The sequence below is a fragment of the Erinaceus europaeus genome, chromosome 6 (assembly GCF_950295315.1).
Source record: "Erinaceus europaeus chromosome 6, mEriEur2.1, whole genome shotgun sequence".
Lineage (NCBI taxonomy): Eukaryota > Metazoa > Chordata > Mammalia > Eulipotyphla > Erinaceidae > Erinaceus > Erinaceus europaeus.
In genome coordinates, this window is record NC_080167.1 from 60,572,237 (window position 1) to 60,591,562 (window position 19,326).

Below are 19,326 nucleotides of genomic sequence, written 5' to 3' on the forward strand. Positions count from 1 at the left end.
CACCTTGGGCCTTTAGGAATTCTATAGAATAGGTCATGCCATGCTCATTCTGGGATCTAAGGGCGGAGCAGTTTTCACTTAAGAGTTTCCCATGGGGGGCATGCTAGGCCTCCTGCCTAAACCAGGAGGCAGAGCAGAGGCAGCTGCTCCCAGCTGTGTGGCAGCTTCCATAGAGTGAGTCCCAGGTGTGGCTTCTGCCATCTTCAAAGAGGGGAAAAGGATCCTGGTAAAAATGAACATCAGTGCATTTTCCTGGAAAGCTAGCAAGTTTGCTCAGAGTTGTAACACGTTGGACCTAAATGTAGACAGTATTACAGGACCCCAGGACGAATGTGCATGGGGTTGAGGAGGAAAACTCCGAAGTATGGGAACAGAGGGGGCCCGGTGGTAGCACAACTGGTTGAGTGCACACACTACACAGTGCACAAGGATCCAGGTTCAAGTCCCTGGTCCCCATCTGCAGGAGGGAAAGCTTCACAAGAAGTGAAGCAGTGTTGCAGGTGTCTCTCTCCCTTCCCTATCTCCTCCTTCCCTCTCAGTTTCCCTGTTTCCACACCACACACACACACACACACACACACACACACACACACACACACACACACTTGAATGGCAATGGCTGTGCTGGGGTGGGTCACCTCTGCCCACCTCACTTGGAGCAGGTAGGATTTCAAGAGTAGAAATATTGGTTACCTTCTGGAGGGAATACGATCTTTAACCCAAATACAAAGGTGAAGATTCTGTTTGCATGGGGAAATCATTCACACAGCACCTCATGGTATGGAATCTGTATTTTTCCAATGTGAAATTATTGATAATTCAACTCTCAGGAGGTTCCCACCTTTAATTGCAACTTCAATCTTTTCACTCATGAGGTCTGAGAAACTCCTCCAAGATGATTCTCCTCATTTGGCTTTTGGAAATTTGCAGGGGGTATGGGGCTTATCTTGGGCTCCCAAGGTAGCCATCTGCTCATTTGCCAAGGACAGCCGTGGTTTCTGCCTCTCCTCCTGTTGGTGTCATGAATAGCGATAGCGTTTCCGATTACATGAGTGTCAGGTCACGCCAGCCAGCTGACATGAGAACTGGAGAGCCTTCACCAGATCATCTGCTTAAGCAAATGTTTCCCCAGTTGTCAAAACTCACTTATTTCAGTCTCATGAGGACACCCAGCTGCGTGTCCTTAGAGGAGGCAGCGTGTCACATCAAACCTGAGGACTCTGGGACAGTTTAAATTTGCTTCTTTTTATTTTGCATTTTTCCACTTGCTCTGTTGTGGATGCCCCTGAAATGTACCTGTGTGGCTTCAGCGAGCATCATTTCTTCTATGTCAAGTCCTTTTAAGCTCTCCTCTTCATAGTAAAATTCAAAGTCGAAGGGGAAATAAAGGAAGCATGGCTCAGCACAATTCCACTCATGCTGGATTCTAGCAACGACTTTTCTCTTGAAAAACGCACTCCAAGAAAATCGGTATGGCCCACACCCTGTAATTAAATAGGCCTACTGGGAAGTCATCGGAAATAGTTTATGATTCTTGTGATTAATGCCCACTGTGGCAGATGCCAGTTTAAGTTGCATTATCAAAACCAGGAATAACCCATTTCTGTAATGGGACAGCTCTGACTGCCCATCACCATTTCCCCTCCCAGCATTCTTTTATCTCCTCACTTGGATCGCTTTTCAAATGACACTTTTTTTGCGTGTGTATATTAGCTCATTTCGAATCATGAATTGCCAGCATATGGAGCCATTAACCAAGAAATAGCCTTGTGCCTTCCCTGGTTGACAGATATAGAGTTGAAAAGTTAGCCCCACTGGCATCCTTACTGTGGCTCTCTACGAACAGAGGAAAATCAAATTTCAAGTTGCTCCCGCTTCCTTGATGCCTTTCACAGCACATTTCAAAGTCTGGCAGTAGGCACACTGGTTTGGAAGAGCAATTATTTTTCAACCCAGAAACTAAATCAGCCCCCCACCCCAAAGCTCAGTGTACTTCTAGTTCAAATAGTGCTTCTTCCAGAAAGAACATCTCTGCAGTTTGGGTAGCCATAATAGTATTTTCCATGAAGGTCTCCTTTGTTACTGGGTGGCTGGAGATGGCAAGATCTTACTTAGTATTTTCAGGAGAGTTCCTCAGAGAAAGAGACAGTGACAGAAGAGAGGGTGATCAGGTCTCTGTGCTTTTTTATTTCTTATAATATTTTATTTATTTTCCCTTTTGTTGCCCTTGTTTTTTATTTTTTATTTTTATTATTTAAAAATTATTTATTTATTTCCCTTTTGTTGCCCTTGTTTTTTATTGTTGTTGTAGTTATTGATGCTGTCGTTGTTAGATAGGACAGAGAGAAATGGAGAGCGGAGTGGAAGACAGAGGGGGGAGAGAAAGACAGACACCTGCAGACCTGCTTCACCACTTGTGAAGTGACTCCCCTGCAGGTGGGGAGCCAGAGGCTCGAACCAGGATCCTTATGCGGGTCCTTGTACTTGTCTTCACGTGTGCTTAACCTGCTGCGCTAACACCCAACTCCGATTTTTTTTTTATTATAGTTGTTGTTATTGATGTCGTCATTTTTAGAAATGGAGAGAGGAAGGGAAGACAGAGAGGGGGAGAGAAAGATAGACACCTGCAGACCTGCTTCACTGCTTGTGAAGTGACTCTTCTGCAGGTGGGTAGGTCTGTGTGCTTTTAGGGGAAGGTGCCTCCAATGGGCAGTGCAAAGGCCTAAACACGGTGCCTTCTCCAATTATGTTCAAGGAGGAGGACAAAGGACAGGTAATGAGTCCAAAAGAATCTGTCCACCATAAAACAGCCTGAAAGTTTGAGGACTCTCGAGGGGATGTCTTATTGGAAATTTATGTCTGCATTTCGTAGTTGTGGGTAATTTATGTTTATGAGTTCTGCTGGTAATGTGCACTCTGTGAAGACTTATCAACAGAGACCACTGTCTGCTATGCTGGGGAGGGGAGAGTTGGGTCCCAGCAGAGCAGTTTGAACTTGTGGGCCTGGAAACTAATGGAAATTCAGAACTGGGGTGAGAGCTTCCCCCAGTTTGCCTGTCTGGGAGTCTTGAGGGCCTTGAAGGGCTACTCTGGCACTTTCCAAACTGCCTCAGGAGAGCACAATCTATGTCTGTAAATGGTTCTTTTTTTCTTTTTTCTGCCTGGCTGAAGCTTTTACCAGGGCCCCTGGCAAAGCAGCTGCCACAGCAGGTGAACTGTTGCCCACTTCATCTTGGTTTTATCATTTTCATTATTTTTTGCCTCTTGTACTGGGTCATGTGACACAGCGGGGCTTTATTAGGGTCTAGCTCTTCTCAAATGTAGTTGGTGTCAGGCCCCATTCCCAGCAACATCTGGCTTGGGGCAGGGTGAAAGGGTGGGTGGGTGTGTGTGTGTGTGTGTGTGTGTGTGTGTGTGTGTGTGTCACTGTTTTTGCAAAGTGGCAATATTGTTTCTTCCTCTCCTCTGTGTCACCTCACCCCCACCCCTCTTTCTGGCATTAATACCTTGAAGACAGAAACACCCAGCTATACGGGGAACAGGAGCACGTAATCTGGGTTTGGGGGTCTGAACACATATCCCTTCTTCAGAAAACAGTCAGGTTGACATAAGGTTGATCTGGTGTTTGCCAGCAACCTCAGGTACAGACCTCTGTGAGATTAGTCCCTCCTTCCAGCAAGATTATCTGGTAATTCTGTTGCAAAGTCACAGAGATCTTGAGTTAACTGAACTGTCAGCTCAACTGCCTGTGTTCATCCAGGTTACCTAGGCTCAGCTTCCACTTTCTGGAAGTTGCTGGATTTCCACAACAATCCTGTTAGTAGTTCATCCCTGGGTCGGGAAGAAAGCATAATGATTATGAAAAAAAAAAAAAGACTTTTATGTCTGAGGCACCAGAAATCCCAGGTTCAGTCACCCAGCACCACCATAAGCCAGAGCTGAACAGTGCTCTTGCAAAATAAATAAATAAGAAAAAAAAAAGAAGAAGAAGAAGAAGAAGAAGAAGAAGAAGAAGAAGAAGAAGAAGAAGAAGAAGAAGAAGAAGAAGAAGAAGAAGAAGAAGAAGAAGTCCTTCCATTCCTGCTGGGAGTAGACCTCACACCCTGACCTGCCAGCTTTCCATTTGGTCTACATCTTTTGTCCTTAAGGGGCACTCATAGCTTTGCGTTCAAAATGGTCACAATCTGTCCCAACACACAGTCTGTCCCAAAGCATCCAGGTGACTCAAGGTCAGAATCTGGAGGATAGGCCAGCCATTATTCTGTGCACATTCTGTATCTAAATTAATCTGCACCTGTGTCCTGGAACTGTCAACTGGGTCAGGGTATGGTCAGTAGACCACCATTGTCCTCTGTCCCCCAAATGAAGGAGGGGGTTATCACTTCAGACTCGGTTCTCCCTCTACCCACTGGCGACTGTGTTGCCGCCCAGATTATTTTCCCGTCCCTCTTGGTGGACAGTTTGCCTTCTATTTTCATTCTCTGGGAAATGTGCCAGTTTTTTTTTTTTTTTCAAGGACTAGGTAGAGCACAAAATAAATATTTGTAGGTAGTTTAACGGAAAGCACAGGGAGCACCATTGAATGTAACCCTGCCTAGCCAAAGAAAGGCAGTTTTAATTGCTTTTCGGATGTCTTCAAGGATTTTTACTAGTTTACTTTTCCGGTTTGTTAGTATGGGAGGGAGAGGGAGAGGGAGAGGGAGAGGGAGAGGGAGAGGGAGAGGGAGAGGGAGAGGGAGAGGGAGAGGGGGGAGAGGGAGATTATTGTCAGGCTGTTGGAAAGGGGTGGAGTCAGAAAAGTGTAGGCAAATTAACAGAAACTTTTAGAAAAAACAAACACTTAAAGTGATTGAAAATGACTGCGAGAAGGAAACCACCTGACTGGGTGTTGCTAACCAGGCTCCAAACAGTGTCAGAAAGTGTTTACTTCAAAACATTTCCGTGTAACCTATGTATCAACAATTGTACTGTAAGCCATTAGCGCCCCCCACCAATAAACTGATTTTTTTTTAAATAACAAGTTTAAGAAAACAAACAAGAAACTTTCCATGTATACTCTTTCTTTAGTTTTTTTTTTTTTTAATGAGATTTCACTGGTGTTGAAAATTTATTGGAATCGATCTTCCTGAAGCCTGGCTCGCTGTTTATTAGCAGAATATCAGCCCGTTGGGGAGGTTGAGGTTTCTGAGGCCCGAGGACCGGTGAGCTGGTGTGAAACGCTCCTCTCCGCGTCTTCCCGGGTCTCAGCAGCCAGGAGCCAGGAGCGCAGGAAGCCGGAGGAGGGGGGCGGCCTGGGGGAGGGAGGCCCCCCCACCACCTGTTGGGGCCACGCGGGGCGCTGGGGGAGGAGGCGCAGGGGTGCACAGGCACCGCCACCAGGGGGTTGTGGGGGGAGGGCGGCGGGGTGCAGGGGCGCACAGCCACCACCACCTGGGGGGGTACTGGGCGAGGGGGGCAGTGCAGTCCCGCGGGTGCACAGACTCCGAGGCCGGGGTGGGAGGCCCGGCGCTGGAATGCAGTTTTCTCAGGCCGGAGAGACTTTGCACCGGAGCGGAGACGACTTCGGGGTGGGGTTTCGCCGCGTCCCCTCCTCCCTCCCCGGGCCGGGCCCCCCTCGCAGGCGCTTTCTGGGCGCGTCCAGGAGCGCGCTGCGAAGTTGCTAGAGGCGCGCGGAGCGGCCGGCGGCTGGGACAATGGAAGAGAAGGAGAGCCGGCGGGGAGAGCGGGGCCTCGCCACCCCCGCGGACGGCGTGCAGAGCCCGCGGGGTGAACCGGGTAAGTGCGGCGCCGGAGCCCCGGGCTGGAGCGGGCGCGGGCCGTGGCGGGGCGGGGCGGGGCGGGCGCGATGGGAGCTCCAGCCCGGGGCGCGGGGCGCGCTCACTGCCGGGGCGGCTGCGCCTGCAGCGGCGAGCCGAAGCCGGGATTCCTCGGGCCGGGCCGGCGGCTCTGGCGGCTGCTCGCAAGTGGCGGGACAAGTGGCACAGTGATGTCACATTCCCCTCCCCGCGTGTGACAAACATCCACCAGGCAGAGTCTGCAGAGTTCGCTGCCCCAGCCTCGGGGGTGGAGGCAAGAGGGTGCTGTTTTCTGCGCAGCTGTCTCTGGGGTGGCCGCATTCCCATTCATTTTTTTTTGGTGGTGGTCCCCCAGGACCCCCCTTAAGAGGTACTGGCTGCAGTTTGTGGGGAAGGGGGGCGGCGGGGTGCAGAACGCCCCCCAAGGCTAAAGCTCCAAGTTACAGGGAGTTTTTTTTTTTTTTTTTTGTCTCCAATGCCTTAGATTTAATCATCGGAATACAGGGAGTTTTTATCTGACTGCCTAGGACAGCAGGGGGCCACTCTCCATTTGGAGAGTTGGGGATAGGGGAATCCTCCGCGGGCTGCAGCGCCAGAGATGGGGAACGCGACTGGGCGAGTTGGCTCAAGGCAGTTTTTCTCTGATTGTGTTTCTAAGAGTTTCAGTCTCTCTCTCTCTCTCCCTCTCTCCCTCTCTCTCTCTCTTCCCCATAGGGAATTTCCAGGAGTTTGTGATTCCAAAGAAATCTGGAATCTGGAGGTGGGGCTGGGTAGAGAAAGGACCTTTAAGGGGGCTGAGTGATGGCGCACCTGGTTGAGCGCACATGTTATAATGCTCAAGGACCGGGTTCGAGCCCCTGGTCCCCACCTGCAGGGGAAAAGTTTTGCGAGTGGTGAAGCAGGGCTGCAGGTGTCTCTCTGTCTCTCTCCCTCTGTGTCATCCTCGTCTCAATTTCTGTGTCTCTATCCAATAAAAAATAAAGATAATAAAAATTAAAAATAAATAAAAATTGAGAGAGAAAGAAAAAAAAAGAACCCTTCCAGCCTGTGTTTTCGAGGTAGCATTAATCCTGCAATGTCCAGGACACGGGGGTGTCCCCAAACCGTAAAGTCCCCCCAGGCACCCTGGTCCAGGTCTGGTGGGTGTGTGAGGGACTGAGAGATGGTCCTTCAGGGTTGCAGGGCTGCACGTGGGTATGGGGACTGTGCCCTGGGGAAAAGGTGAAGGAGAGAGAGCAGGCGACAGAGAAGTCACAAATGACTCATCCAAACTGAAAACACACAAGGCAGCTGTGATTCCCAGAGCACGGAAACCCCTAGTGAAATGGATGCAGGAAAGCTTAGGTTTAATAAACCCAGGAGAATCCCAGTGTCCTGCAGACATCTGTCTGCCCTGTCTGTTTGTGCTTCCCAGGCAAGAGGCCCCTGACCAATGGGGTCCAGGGAGAGATAAGACTCTCGGCTCTCCCTCCTCCCCCTTCCTATTTGATAGGACTAAATCCTCTAGATGGAATTCAGTCCCTGGGCCTCAGTGGAAATAAATGGCTCTGAATCCCAAGGGGCAATTAGAACAGCACCAATGTAAGGAACGACTTCCACGCCACTACAGCAATTGAGTGACGTCACTGGGGTTGGGACTGGAACTAGGGGGCTGGTCACACTGGATGAGTGGGATCACTCATCCAATCAGTGAATATCCAGCATGTTTTTTTTTTTAATATTTATTTATTTATTTATTCCCTTTTTTGCTGTCCTTGTTTTTTATTGTTGTAGTTATTGTTGTTGATGATGTCACTGTTGGATAGGACAGAGAGAAATGGAGAGGGGGGGAAGACAGAGAAGGGGAGAGACACCTGCAGACCTGCTTCAATGCTTGTGAAGCGACTCCCCTGCAGGTGGGGAGCTGGGGGCTGGAACCAGGATCCTTATGCAGGTCCTTGCGCTTTGCGCCACGTGCGCTTAACCTGCTGCGCTACCACACCACTTCCCCAGCATCTGTTTTGTAGTCATCACTGCTTGGGCCACTGTGCATTCAGCAGCATAATAGACTAAAACGTTTTGTCTTCATTGAACTTAGATTCTAAGAACCAAGATGCACCGGGCAGGGAGAGTGGTAAAGAGAATGAACAAAATAAGTAAAAAATGGTGGTGCGTCTGCTTGAGTGCACATTGGGATGTAAGAACTCACATTCGAGCCTCTGGACCCCACCTGCATGGGGAAAACTTTGTGAGTGGTGAAGCAGTGTTGCAGGTGCCTGTCTCTGACCCCTTTCCCTCTCAATTTCTGGCTGTCTCTAGCCAATGAATAAACATAACAAGAATTTTTTTTTAAATAAGTAAAACATGCAGCATATCCCAATAGCAGCATCAGTCCCCTTATTTATCACTTAAAAATGCAAGGGATAATTTTTCCTGGTAGTATATCTCGTGCACTGCTTAGGCTAAAAAATATTTCTGATCTGAAATTCAAATTTAACTGGGCATCTCGTGTTTTCTTGAATACAGATGAACTAAAACTTGGAGTTGGGCTAAGGAAGGGAAGAGGAACAGGGGGTGCAGGAGGTAGGGAGGGCATGATGTTGTTGGTGTCAGAAAAGAACCTGGGAGTAAGAACATGGGAGAAGGAGGGGGGCAGGGACAGTTAAGAGGGCTTTCCCTAGCCTGATTGCATAGTGCCTGTCACTCTGGGGATGTGGGCTTTTAGCTATTTCAGAGGTGGTGGTGGCTGCTGGTAGGTCTGCCTGCCCTCATACTGGGGAGATAATAGGTGCTGTAGTGACAGGAACCCAGGTGAGCCAGGGATATATCAGGGAGCCCAGGTAGGAGACTTGTAAGGTGAATCAGGCTAGAAACAACACTTGCTTGGGTCAGCAGGTCACAGAGCAAGTGGTGATAAGAAGACTGACTCTAGATGTGTGTACATAAGCATTTGCTCGGGGCTGGGATATGGGTTGCCAGCCAAACAGGAGAGTTAAGTTAACTGCAGAGATGTCGCTTCCTGCAACTGGGAGAATAGAGCTGCCCTTCACGCGCACACGTGACTGTGCGTGTGCGTGTGCATGTGTGTGTGCGTCTCGGGGTGTTGAGAGGAGTAGATGAGAAGGCAGGGATGGTTTGGGAGGGAAGGGGAATTTGGAGAATCCTCTGGACACACAAGGATTGCATTTTGGAGATCTGTGGCTAGAGTTGTGAGGAGAGTGGGCTCTCTCGGAGAGGTCTGCTGGGGTTGGTGTAGACACAGTACTGTGGTAGCACAGGACTTGTGTGAGGGAGGTCCAGGTTCAACCCCTGACACCACCAGTAGCCAGAGCTGTGCTCTCTGATCAGTGAGGGTGATGATGATAAAGAGAAACGTTTCTGGGCTACCGCAGAATTCAGAGGTCAAGGAGATTTCTAGCTGCTGAGAATGAAGGGGGAGAAGAATTCAAATTCAATTTCTTTTCTTTTTTTAAAATTTTTCTCTATAGAGGAATAGAGAGGCAGAGAATGAGTGAAAGAGGCCATAGCACCTCAGCTGCCTTTAATACAGTGGGGGCTGGGCTAGAATCTGTTCTTGGCTAGCAGCACACTACCCAAATGAACTGTTTCACTCACCTTCAAATTCAGTTTCTAAAATCCTATTGAGTTCTGGGGGGACTGAGGCTGAGAGGAGTGTGGCCTCATTTCTTGTTCTTCACTGGCACTGCAGGAGGAGGCCTGGTCTCTGCTACTCCCATCCTGTCCCACAGTGGCCATTTCTGTCACTGCACTTGCCAAAGTCTTTGTTACTTATTACCAGAGAGCACTGCTCAGCTCTGGCTTCCGGTGGTGCTGGGGAACTGAACCTGGGACCTCAGAGCCTCAGGCATGAAAGTTGGTTGTGTAAACCACTATGCAGCGCCCCCCCAACACTCTGTATTACTGTTGTTATTATTATTTTATTGCCACCAGGGTCATTATTAGTTTAGTGCCTGCACATGTATCCACCACTCAAGGTGGCTATTTTGTCTTCTTTTTAAATTTTTCTTTCTTTTATTTGATGGGACAGAGAGGAGTTAAGAGGGGGTGGTGGGGGGACTCAAGAGGCAGAGAGAAAGAGACACCTTGCAGGTGGGGACTTGAACCTAAGTCCCTGCAAGGTAGCATGTGAACTCTGTTGGGTGTGCCTACCAGAGAGAAGGAGAGAGAAAGAGAGCAAGAGAGAGAGAGAGAGAGAAACATAGCATCATTCCACCACCCAGAGTTCCACTTGCTTTGTCTTTAATCCTTTCCTGTGGTACCAACCACATTATTTACTTATGTGCTTGTTATTGTGTGAGACAGAGACAGATGCCAGAACTTCTCTGTGCTGTATGCGGTGCTGGGATTCAAACTCCAGGCCTCCCACATGCAAGTCTTGTGGTTTTGCCCCTGCATCACCCCCTCAGCTGCCATGGCATTAGTTTATGTATGTGTTTTGCCAAATTACAATGTGATACTACAGGACAAAGACTATGACTTTATCTTTTTGTTCCCAGCACCTGACAGAACACCAGGCACGCAGAAGGCACTCAATAAATATTTATTGACCAAGAAAAAGCTAATTATACCATCCCAGGGCCTTGAGTTTATCAGTCTCCTGTAGATAAGGATCCCCTTGGGCGATCATGTTAACTTATTGTCCTGAGACACTTTGGAGAGTGAAAGAGAGCAGGTGAATAGTTTCTGTGGGACAACAGTTATGGCCCAGAGCTCTTGGCCAGCTGGGGCACGTGGTCATCTTAAATGAGCTCCCATCCAGGCACTTGCCGTGGTTGAATGGGCAGCTGCTAGGTGAGCATCGGTGCACAGGTACCAGCAAAGAAGTGTGCCATCTGTTCCCAGCATCCCTAGGGTGTGCCATCTGCTCCCAGCATCCCTAGGTGCCGGCTTTTGCTCTGACCCTAAGGCTCAGAGCTCCTTTGCTGGTGAGGAGCTGTCAGACACAGCCTTGCCCCCTAGTAACTGATCATCCATTGACAGTATGTAAGTGTGTCAGAGCTGCACATTTGAAACTGCATGACATTATATGCCTAATATATCTCATGAAATTGAGGGGAACAGCAACAGAGACCCCTGCATAGGGTGAACTTGGGATGCCCTTCCTTCCTTCCTTCCTTCCTTCCTTCCTTCCTCCTCCCTCCCTCTCTCCCTTTCCTTCCTTCCTTCCTTCCTTCCTTCCTTCCTTCCTTCAGAAGGCTCCTTGGAAATCGCGCCATCTATCCCTGTCGCTTATCCTGTCTTACCCTTAGAGCACTTAACACTCTGTGACCTTCTCCGGTAGCATTTGTTTGTCAGCCTCTCTGATTGGAGTGTGGACTGTCTGTGAGGTAAGGGAGCTAAGTCTCTCTGGATCACCACTTCCTGCATCTCCTACCTTCTTTTAGAGTCCAGAGCAGGCAATCAGTCAAAACTGTGTGAATCAGTCAACTCATGAGCACTTGAGTCAGTAAGACTTCTCTGGGCTTGGGAAGGGAAGTTCTTATTTGTCTAAAATCTATACCAGAAAGCCCTCTACTTACTTACTTACTTACTTACTTACTTACTTAACTTACTTAATTCCCCCCTCGAGTATTTTTAGAGGATCATGACAGTCTGGTTTCTGGATTTTCTGTTCTACTCTGTAAATGGTGTTGATCTTTATGATTTTATCAAGAGGCCTGGAGAATGGAGGAGCTCTGTGGCTCCCAACAGAATGCAGGATAGATATTAGTCAGATACACTGATTGCTCTAACAGCCCCAGCGTTTTAGCATAATTGAGATTAATTTCTTGAACACTGGAATGTGGGTGTTCTTGACCAGGGGGCTGTCTTGTTGGGTCCGCTTACCCCCCAGGCTGATATTGGGACTCAGGATCCTTTTGTCTAGTCACCCCACCAACTCCCAAGGTCAGCCTTGGCCTTTAGTAGCCAGCCAGACAGAAAAGACAGCTAGGGAGGTTCTTCAGGATGTGTGGAAGCCCGACCACATGAAGGTGGCCATGTCACTTCTGCCAAGTTGCCGTGACCAGAATCAGTGCTAAACCCCAGTCCATGAGACAACTAGAAGGGAGTCAGCAGTGCCAGTGCCTGCAGCACACAGGCTTCTGCTCTGAATACAGAGGCAGACAAACTGGTATCAAGACTGCAGCCCACAACACAGCAGCACACCTCAACAAGCTTTTCATTAAAAAAAAATTTTTTTTAAGTATTTATTTTATTTATTCCCTTTTGTTGCCCTTGTTGTTTTATTGTTGTAGTTATTATTGTTGTTGTCGTTGTTGGATAGGACAGAGAGAAATGGAGAGAGAAGGGGAAGACAGAGAGGGGGAGAGAAAGATAGACACCTGCAGACCTGCTTCACCGCCTGTGAAGCGACTCCCCTGCAGGTGGGGAGCCGGGGTTCGAACCGGGATCCTTACGCCGGTCCTTGTGCTTTGCGCCACCTGCGCTTAACCCGCTGCGCTACAGCCCAACTCCCCAAAAAATTTTTTTTTATTTGAACCAGAGCACTGCTCAGCTCCAGCTCATGATGGTGTGGGGGCTTGAACCTGGGACTTTGAGGAGCCTTAGGCATGAGAGTCTCTTTGCATAACCATTATGCTACCCACCCCCGTCCTCACCAAGCCTTTCTTGACAGAGTATCATGGCACAATCTCAAAGCTATATCTTGGGCCAGGGAAGTCACTCAGCAGTGGAGTGGACTCCTTGCCTGCATGTGGCCCTGGGTTCGGTCCCTGGGTCTGAGGACAATGGCCAAGTAGTGCTCTGGTCTTTCTCACCCTCATAAAACAAAACAAAACAAAATAAAATATTAGCTTGTCAGAAAATTCATGATACGTCTTTGCATGGAAAAACAGAAAAAATAGGTCAAGACTTTTCTGACAATCCAGTAAAACAAATAAAAGCATCAAGTGTCTCATTGTTTTTTTTGTACTCAGCTCTGACTTATGGTGGTGTTGAAGATTGAACCTGAGACCTTTTGTGCCTCAGGCATGAAAGGCTTTTTTCATAACCTTTATGCTGTCTCCCCATCTCCACCAAGTATCTTAAAGATAGCTAGCCTGAAGCCACCAGAAGAAACAAGAGACTCTTTCCCAGAGAGACTGTATTTCTGGGGGCCAGGTGTGGACCTGTCTCCTGCATCTTGCCCCAGGGGAACAAAGGTCTCAGGAGTCTTGGGTCTGCTGTGGGCTCTGGAGGAAAGCAGACATATGACTCCAGCAGGATACAGGATCCTCAAACCCAGGCTTCGGGCCAGGTGACACAGCCTAACCAACCTGAGATGTGGCCAAGAAGTCACCATTGGCGACTTGTTTAACTGTCTCATTAGCATGCCGTTTCCCATGATCCTTTGCCTACTTGGTGCCCTTACCTCACTTTCAACTTTTTTTTTTTCTGCCAGTTATTGTGGGAGCTCAGTGCCATGTTTGTTGTTGTTGTTCTTTTGTTTTGTTTTCTTTCTTTTCTGATACTGACAGAGAAATGGAAGAGACTGAGAGAGAAAGAACTTCAGCACTTTTCCACTACTCATGAAACCTCCCTCCCTGCCTTGCACGTTGGGACCGGGGGCTTGAACTTGTGTCCTAGTGCTTGGTAATGTGTGTGCTCTACCGGGTTCACCCTCCCCTTTTCTGTTTACTCTCCAGAAAGTCTCCATCCCTGCCTGACAGCCCCTGTGAGAGTCTCTCTCTGCCCCTCTGCTTCCCTCAGCCCCACTGCTGCTCCAGCAATTGTCCCCATATCGCCTGCCTTGTTCTCTGAACCAGGCGCCTGTTCTTGGCTGGGCTAGGAGGGAGTCCCAGGGAGAAGCTGCTCTGCTGAGGCTGGGCGGGGCAGGAAGGGGACACTAAAAGCCTTGTCTTCATGCTCTAGCTTCATCATTTGTTCGACATGGATTCCCAGAATAGCAAACAGCTGGACACACCCATGTTCCTGTGTTAGCAGAACCATGCACGCTGGCCAAGAGACAGCACTCTGTTTCCATGTGATGGGCCGGCTTGTCCATTCATGCAGCCAGTGAGCACTGGTGGCCCGAGCCTGGGCTCTGTGTCCTGGCTGAGGTCTTGACCCTAAGTGTCCTCTGCCACCTCCTTCTCTTTGTTTTTGCTTTTGCTTTTGTTTTCCTCAGCTGAAAGAACACACTCTCTCCAACCACTTGAGCTATAGGGCTGTCACCCCCACTCCTGTACCCAGGCTGGAAGCTGGCAACTCCCAAGGCGCCGAGCCTGACTGACTGACTGACTGACTGACTGACTGAGGAAAGGACTCAGGTGACCGGCGTGTGTTGCAGTGGTTTTGTGTGGAAAGCAGTGGTGGCTGGTTGTAGGTGGCTCTGGAGGCCGGGAAAGTGGAGCAGGTACATGGAGGCAGGTGGAGAGTGAGACAGAGGGCAGGTGTGGGCTCCCTCATGAACATACCTTTAACTATGGGTCCTCCAGTGACAGTAAACCATGTCCAGCAACTGGACACCTCAGGACAGCCCCCAAGAAGTGTGTGTGTGGGAGAATGGGAGCACCCACAGAAAAGTAATGCGAGGTTGATGGTGCTTTCCAGCAGAGAAATGTTTAGAAAAGAAACGGGAGTTCGGGAGCCTGGGAGATGGCTCAGTGGTATAGCACTAGACTGGAATGTGTGAAGCCCCGGTTCAGTCCCCAACACTGCATCCACATGCTCTGGTTCTCTCTCTATCCCTCATAAATACAATTTAAAAATCATCTTTAAAGCGGGTCGGGGGGTTGGGTGGTCTGGCGGTAGAGCAGCGGATTAAGTGCATGTAGTGCAAAGCTCAAGGACTGGGCATAAGGATCCCAGTTTGAGCCCCCGGCTCCCCACCTGCAGGTAGGTCGCTTCACAAGTGGTAAAGCAGGTCTGCAGGTGTCTGTCTTTCTCTCCCCCCTCTGTCTCCCCTCCTTGCTCCATTTCTGTCTGTCCTATCCAACAACAACATCAATGGAAAAAATAACAATAAGGACAGCAAGGGCAACAAAATGGGAAAAATTATCTTAAAAAAAGGGGGGAGTCGGGCAGTAGCACAGCAGGTTAAGCGCAGGTGGTGCAAAGCGCAAGGACTGGCATAAGGATCCTGGTTTGAGCCCCCCGGCTCCCCACCTACAGGGGAGTCGCTTCGCAGGCGGTGAAGCAGGTCTGCAGGTGTCTGTCTTTCTCTCCCCCTCTCTGTCTTCCCCTCCTCTCTCCATTTCTCTCTGTCCTATCCAACAACGACGACATCAATAACAATCACAACAATAAAACAACAAGGGCAGCAAAAGAGAATAAATAAATATTTAAGAAACAAAAACAAGGGAAGAGGGCTGTGTGGTGGTACACCCAATTGAGCACATACATCACCATTCACAGGGACTGGGGTTCAAATCCCCTCCTTCCCACTTGCAGGGGGATGGGAAGCAAGCAGTGAAGCAGGTCTGCTGGTATCTCTCTCTCTTTCTATTTTTTTTTCTAGCAGAGCACTGATCAGCTGGTGTGGGGAATTGAACCTGCGACTTCAGAGCCTCAGGTGTGAGAGTCTCTTTGCATAACCATTATACTATCTATCCCTTTTATCTCTCCATCTCTACCTCCACTTTCCCTCTTAGTTTCTTTCTGTCCTGTCAAAATAAAATACATATTTAAAACAGGATTTTCAAAAGAGAAAAGGGGTTTGGAGAGTAAGGGCTGCTCATAGGTAAAAGTTGTCAGAAGATAATTCTGAACTGCATTGCTCTCCTTCCTCAATCCTTTCCCAGTAGATTTCAAAGAAGGAAGCAGAAAGCTTTTCTTTGTTTCCAAGGGCTGCTCTTCTGGCTGTCTGGTCACATTGGAGGATCCTCAGAAGAAGCAAAAGAGTTTTACACCAAACAGGGCTGAACAGGATTTTTCTACTGCTGTTGCCTTCTGAGACAGGAGCTGAAGGAACGTTTTTCTGTGTGGTGGAGGCTGTTTGTGTGCCATGCTGATGTGAAAACTCACTTTCCAGAGGTTCTGTCTGGTCATGTCATCTAGCTATCCTAGACAATTTTATTTATTTATGAAATGTTTATTTTTTCTTTTTTGATGTTTAAAAAATTATTTATAAAATGAAAATATTGACATGAACATTAGTTAAGAGGGGGTACAATTCCACACAGTTCCCACCACCAGAGTTCCATATCCCATCCCCTCCATTGGAAGCTTCCCTATTCATTATCCCTCTGGGAGAATGGACCCAGGATCATCATGGGGTGCAGAAGGTGGTAGGTCTGGCTTCTGTAGTTGCTTCTCTGCTGGACATGGGCATTGGCAGGTTGATCCACACTCCCAGCCTGTCTCTGTGTTTCCTTAGTGGGGCCAAGGGTCTGAGGAAGTGGGGTTCCAAGACACATTGGTGAGGTTATTTTATTTCTTTCTTTCTTTTTTTTTTTTTTTGTTATCTTTATTTATTGGATAGACAGCCAGAAATTGAGAGGGAAGGGGGTGATAGAGATGAAGAGAGACAGAGAGAGAGAGAGACAGAGAGACACCTGCAGCCCTGCTTCACCACATGCAAAGCTTTCCTCCTGCAAGTGGGGTTGGGGGGTTTGAACTCAGGTCCTTGTGCACTGTAATGTGTGCGTTTAACCAGGTGTGCCACCACCCAGCCCCGAGGTTATTTTATTTTAATGACAGAGTGATACATAGAGAAAGTACAGAGAGAAAGACAAGAACACTACTCAGCTCTGGCTTATGGTGCTGGGGGATTGACCTTAGGACTGCAAAGCCTCAGATATGAAAATATTTTTCATAACCACCATGCTGTCTCCCCAGCCCTGTCCCAGATAATTTTAAATAGAGTATTCAATGATTTTCCAAAATCATCTTCAAAATTCATTCCAGTGCATCAGGTTACCATGTTACCATCCTCAAGGACCTGAGTTCAAGCCCCTGGTCCTGAACTGCAGGGATGAAGCCATGCTGTAGGTTCTCTCTTTTTAACTCTCCCTCACTTTTCCTCTCCTCTCTCAATTTCCCTCCTATTAAATAAAAACAAATGAGTTAAAAATTATTTCAAAGTCAATAGTGTTATGTCAGGAATTCAGCACTTTTGGCTTTGTAGATTTTAAACACACACGCACACTCAATAAAGATAAAGTTAGATCCCTTCCAATTATACACATTTCCCAACCTAAGATATATGGTATTTAAAAACAGTTTATTTCATGAAAGAGAGTGTGGGGGGGAGAGAGAGAGAAAGAAGAGAGAAAACATGCCATGTGTTAGAGATTGAACCTGGTGCCTCAGACCTGAAAAAAAAATTCTCCCAGCCACAAATCTGTCATTTTCTAAATGCAACTTCATTCCATGACTCCTGTTAATTTTGTATTTTAAAGAAAAAAGCATGAAAAAGGTAGTGACCATGAGAATCCATGTTATGAGAAAGAAAACTAGGGGGTCAGGCTGTGGCACACTGTCTTACCAAGTACAAGGACCCGGGTTCAAGGCTCCACTCCCCGCCTGCAGGGGGGGGGGGTCATGAGTGGTAAAGCAGATCTGCAGGTGTCTATCTTTCTCTCCCTCTCTCTATCTCCCCATTTCTCTGTCAATTAAAAAGAAAAGTAAGTGAGATTCCATTTTGCCTCCCAGTATCTTTAACCAACTGTCTCAGCTTCCTCCCCTTCTAAACTTAGTGTGAAACTAATGAGTTGAAGAGTGAACAAATCTGGCTGCCTCTTTTTCTCCTCTCTCCTCATCAGTGTCTGATGGAGGTGCTATAAATAGCAAGTAAGAGAAAGGATAGACAAGTCGAAGTATTCTCAGAGCATACAGCTGGGGGGAAAGACTCAAACAAGAAAACTAGTTTGTATTTGAAATATATTTTGTCCTTCAACCGAAAAAAGGTCTCACTTTTAGAGTTCTGTACACAGATCTTTCTTTCTTTCTTTCCTTTTTTTTTTTTTTTTTTTTGCCTCTGGGGTTATCTCTGGGGCTCAGTTGAATCTACTGCTCCTGGAAACCATTTTTTCCATTTTATTGGATAGGACAGAAAGAAATTGAGAGAGGAGGGGAAGAGAGAGGGAGAGAGAAAGACACCTAAAGACCTGCTTCACTGCTGAAGTGTCCCTCCCTGCAGGTAGGAAACTGGGGGCTTGAACCCAGATCCTTGCATGGGTAGTTACGCTTAGTACTATGTTCACTCAACCAGGTGCACCTCCGCCCAGCCCTAACACAGATATTTCTAGACCAACCAGGGGAACACTGCGGTAGTCCCATCATGCCTTAGGGCAGCAAGTCGCTGTGTAAGTGTGGACATCTACTGACTGGCAGCTTAGTTGTGAAGTTTGGTTCTCTATTGATTGAGACTCAAATCTAGAACTCTCTCAGACATCAGATCTATCTCCCTGCACATAACATTAACAAATAAAAATTAAAATCAGAAGCAAAAGGATGAATATGAGATGATCTCACTCACAAATATTAGTTGAAAAACAAGACCAGAAGGGAAAACTCTAAGCAGAACTTGGACTGGAGTTGGTGCATTGCACCAAAGTCAAAGGCTCCGGGGTGGGAGTGGGGGAGTTTAGGCCCTGGGACATGATGGCAGAGGAGGACCTAGTGGGGGTTTTCTTGTTATGTGGAAATGTTATGCATGTATAAACTGTTGCATTTCACTGTTAACTGTAAACCATTAATCCCCCAATAAAGAAAAAAATTTAGTGAATTTGTTTCTACTCAAAACTAAAAAAAAAAAAAGGATAGGTTAACGGAAACTCATTGCTAAATGAATCATCCTCACTTTTTTAATGAAGACAGTGAGGTTGAGAGAAAGCACATTGCTTGTTCTGAGAGTTGGATTAAAAGCAGCACCACTGACACCCAGCCCAGTGCCTTTGCCAAGGAATTCTGTGGATAAGAATGTCTTATTTTGCCTGTGTCTGTAATACTGGATTAGAAAAAAAAAAAAGGTTCCCACAAAGAGAACCTAGGCAGCTCCAAATGGTCATTATTTATTTACTCTTCCTATTCTCTCTTATTAAAGAAGTAAATCCCTTTCCTCAAGCATTTGGGAATACACAGACCTGACACTTCATTTGTCAAACATGGCAGATGAGAGGAAGTTCCCTAGGCATGTCCTAATTTGAAGCGTTGTCATTGCCAGACTCAGATGATGTATAGTTCTAAGTCAAAATTAACTTGTTCCTGAAAGACCAATTCCAAGGATAGGTATCTAGATGAAGCCTTTTGCAATGTATCCCCAACTCCTCTCTTTTCATTATCTGTCATAGATAGTCCACTCCAGTAAAATGTATTTAAACCATCATGTTTACATCCCTTTGGCCTTAATAATATAATTTTTAAAAATGTTTATTTAGGGCTGGTTGGTAGCACAGTGAGTTAAGTGCACATGGTTCGAAGTAAAGATCCTGGTTCAAGCCCCTGGCTCCCCACCTGTGTGGGGGGGGTTTGCTTCACAGGCGGTGAAGCAGATCTGCAGATGTCTATCTTTCTCTCCCCCTCTCTGTCTTCCCTTCCTGTCTGGATTTCTCTCTGTCCTATCCAACAACAACAATAATAGCAAGGACAACAAAATGGGTAAAATAGC

The 19,326-nt window shown here is 47.5% G+C and overlaps 1 protein-coding gene across 17 annotated transcripts in view; it reads left to right on the forward strand.

Moving 5' to 3' along the window:
- The first annotated feature begins 5,281 nt into the window (after positions 1-5,281).
- Positions 5,282-19,326, forward strand: part of KIAA1217 (KIAA1217 ortholog) — a 362,069-nt gene continuing 348,024 nt past the window's right edge. For 3 of the 17 annotated variants that reach the window (XM_060192293.1, XM_060192292.1, XM_060192291.1), the window contains exon 1: positions 5,286-5,775. In XM_060192293.1, the coding sequence (XP_060048276.1) occupies positions 5,694-5,775 (82 nt within the window). In that variant the 5' untranslated portion in view covers positions 5,286-5,693. Of the gene's footprint in view, positions 5,776-19,326 lie in introns of all 17 variants that reach the window. The other 14 variants (XM_060192308.1, XM_060192294.1, XM_007526403.3 and 11 more) reach the window with 9 other exon arrangements.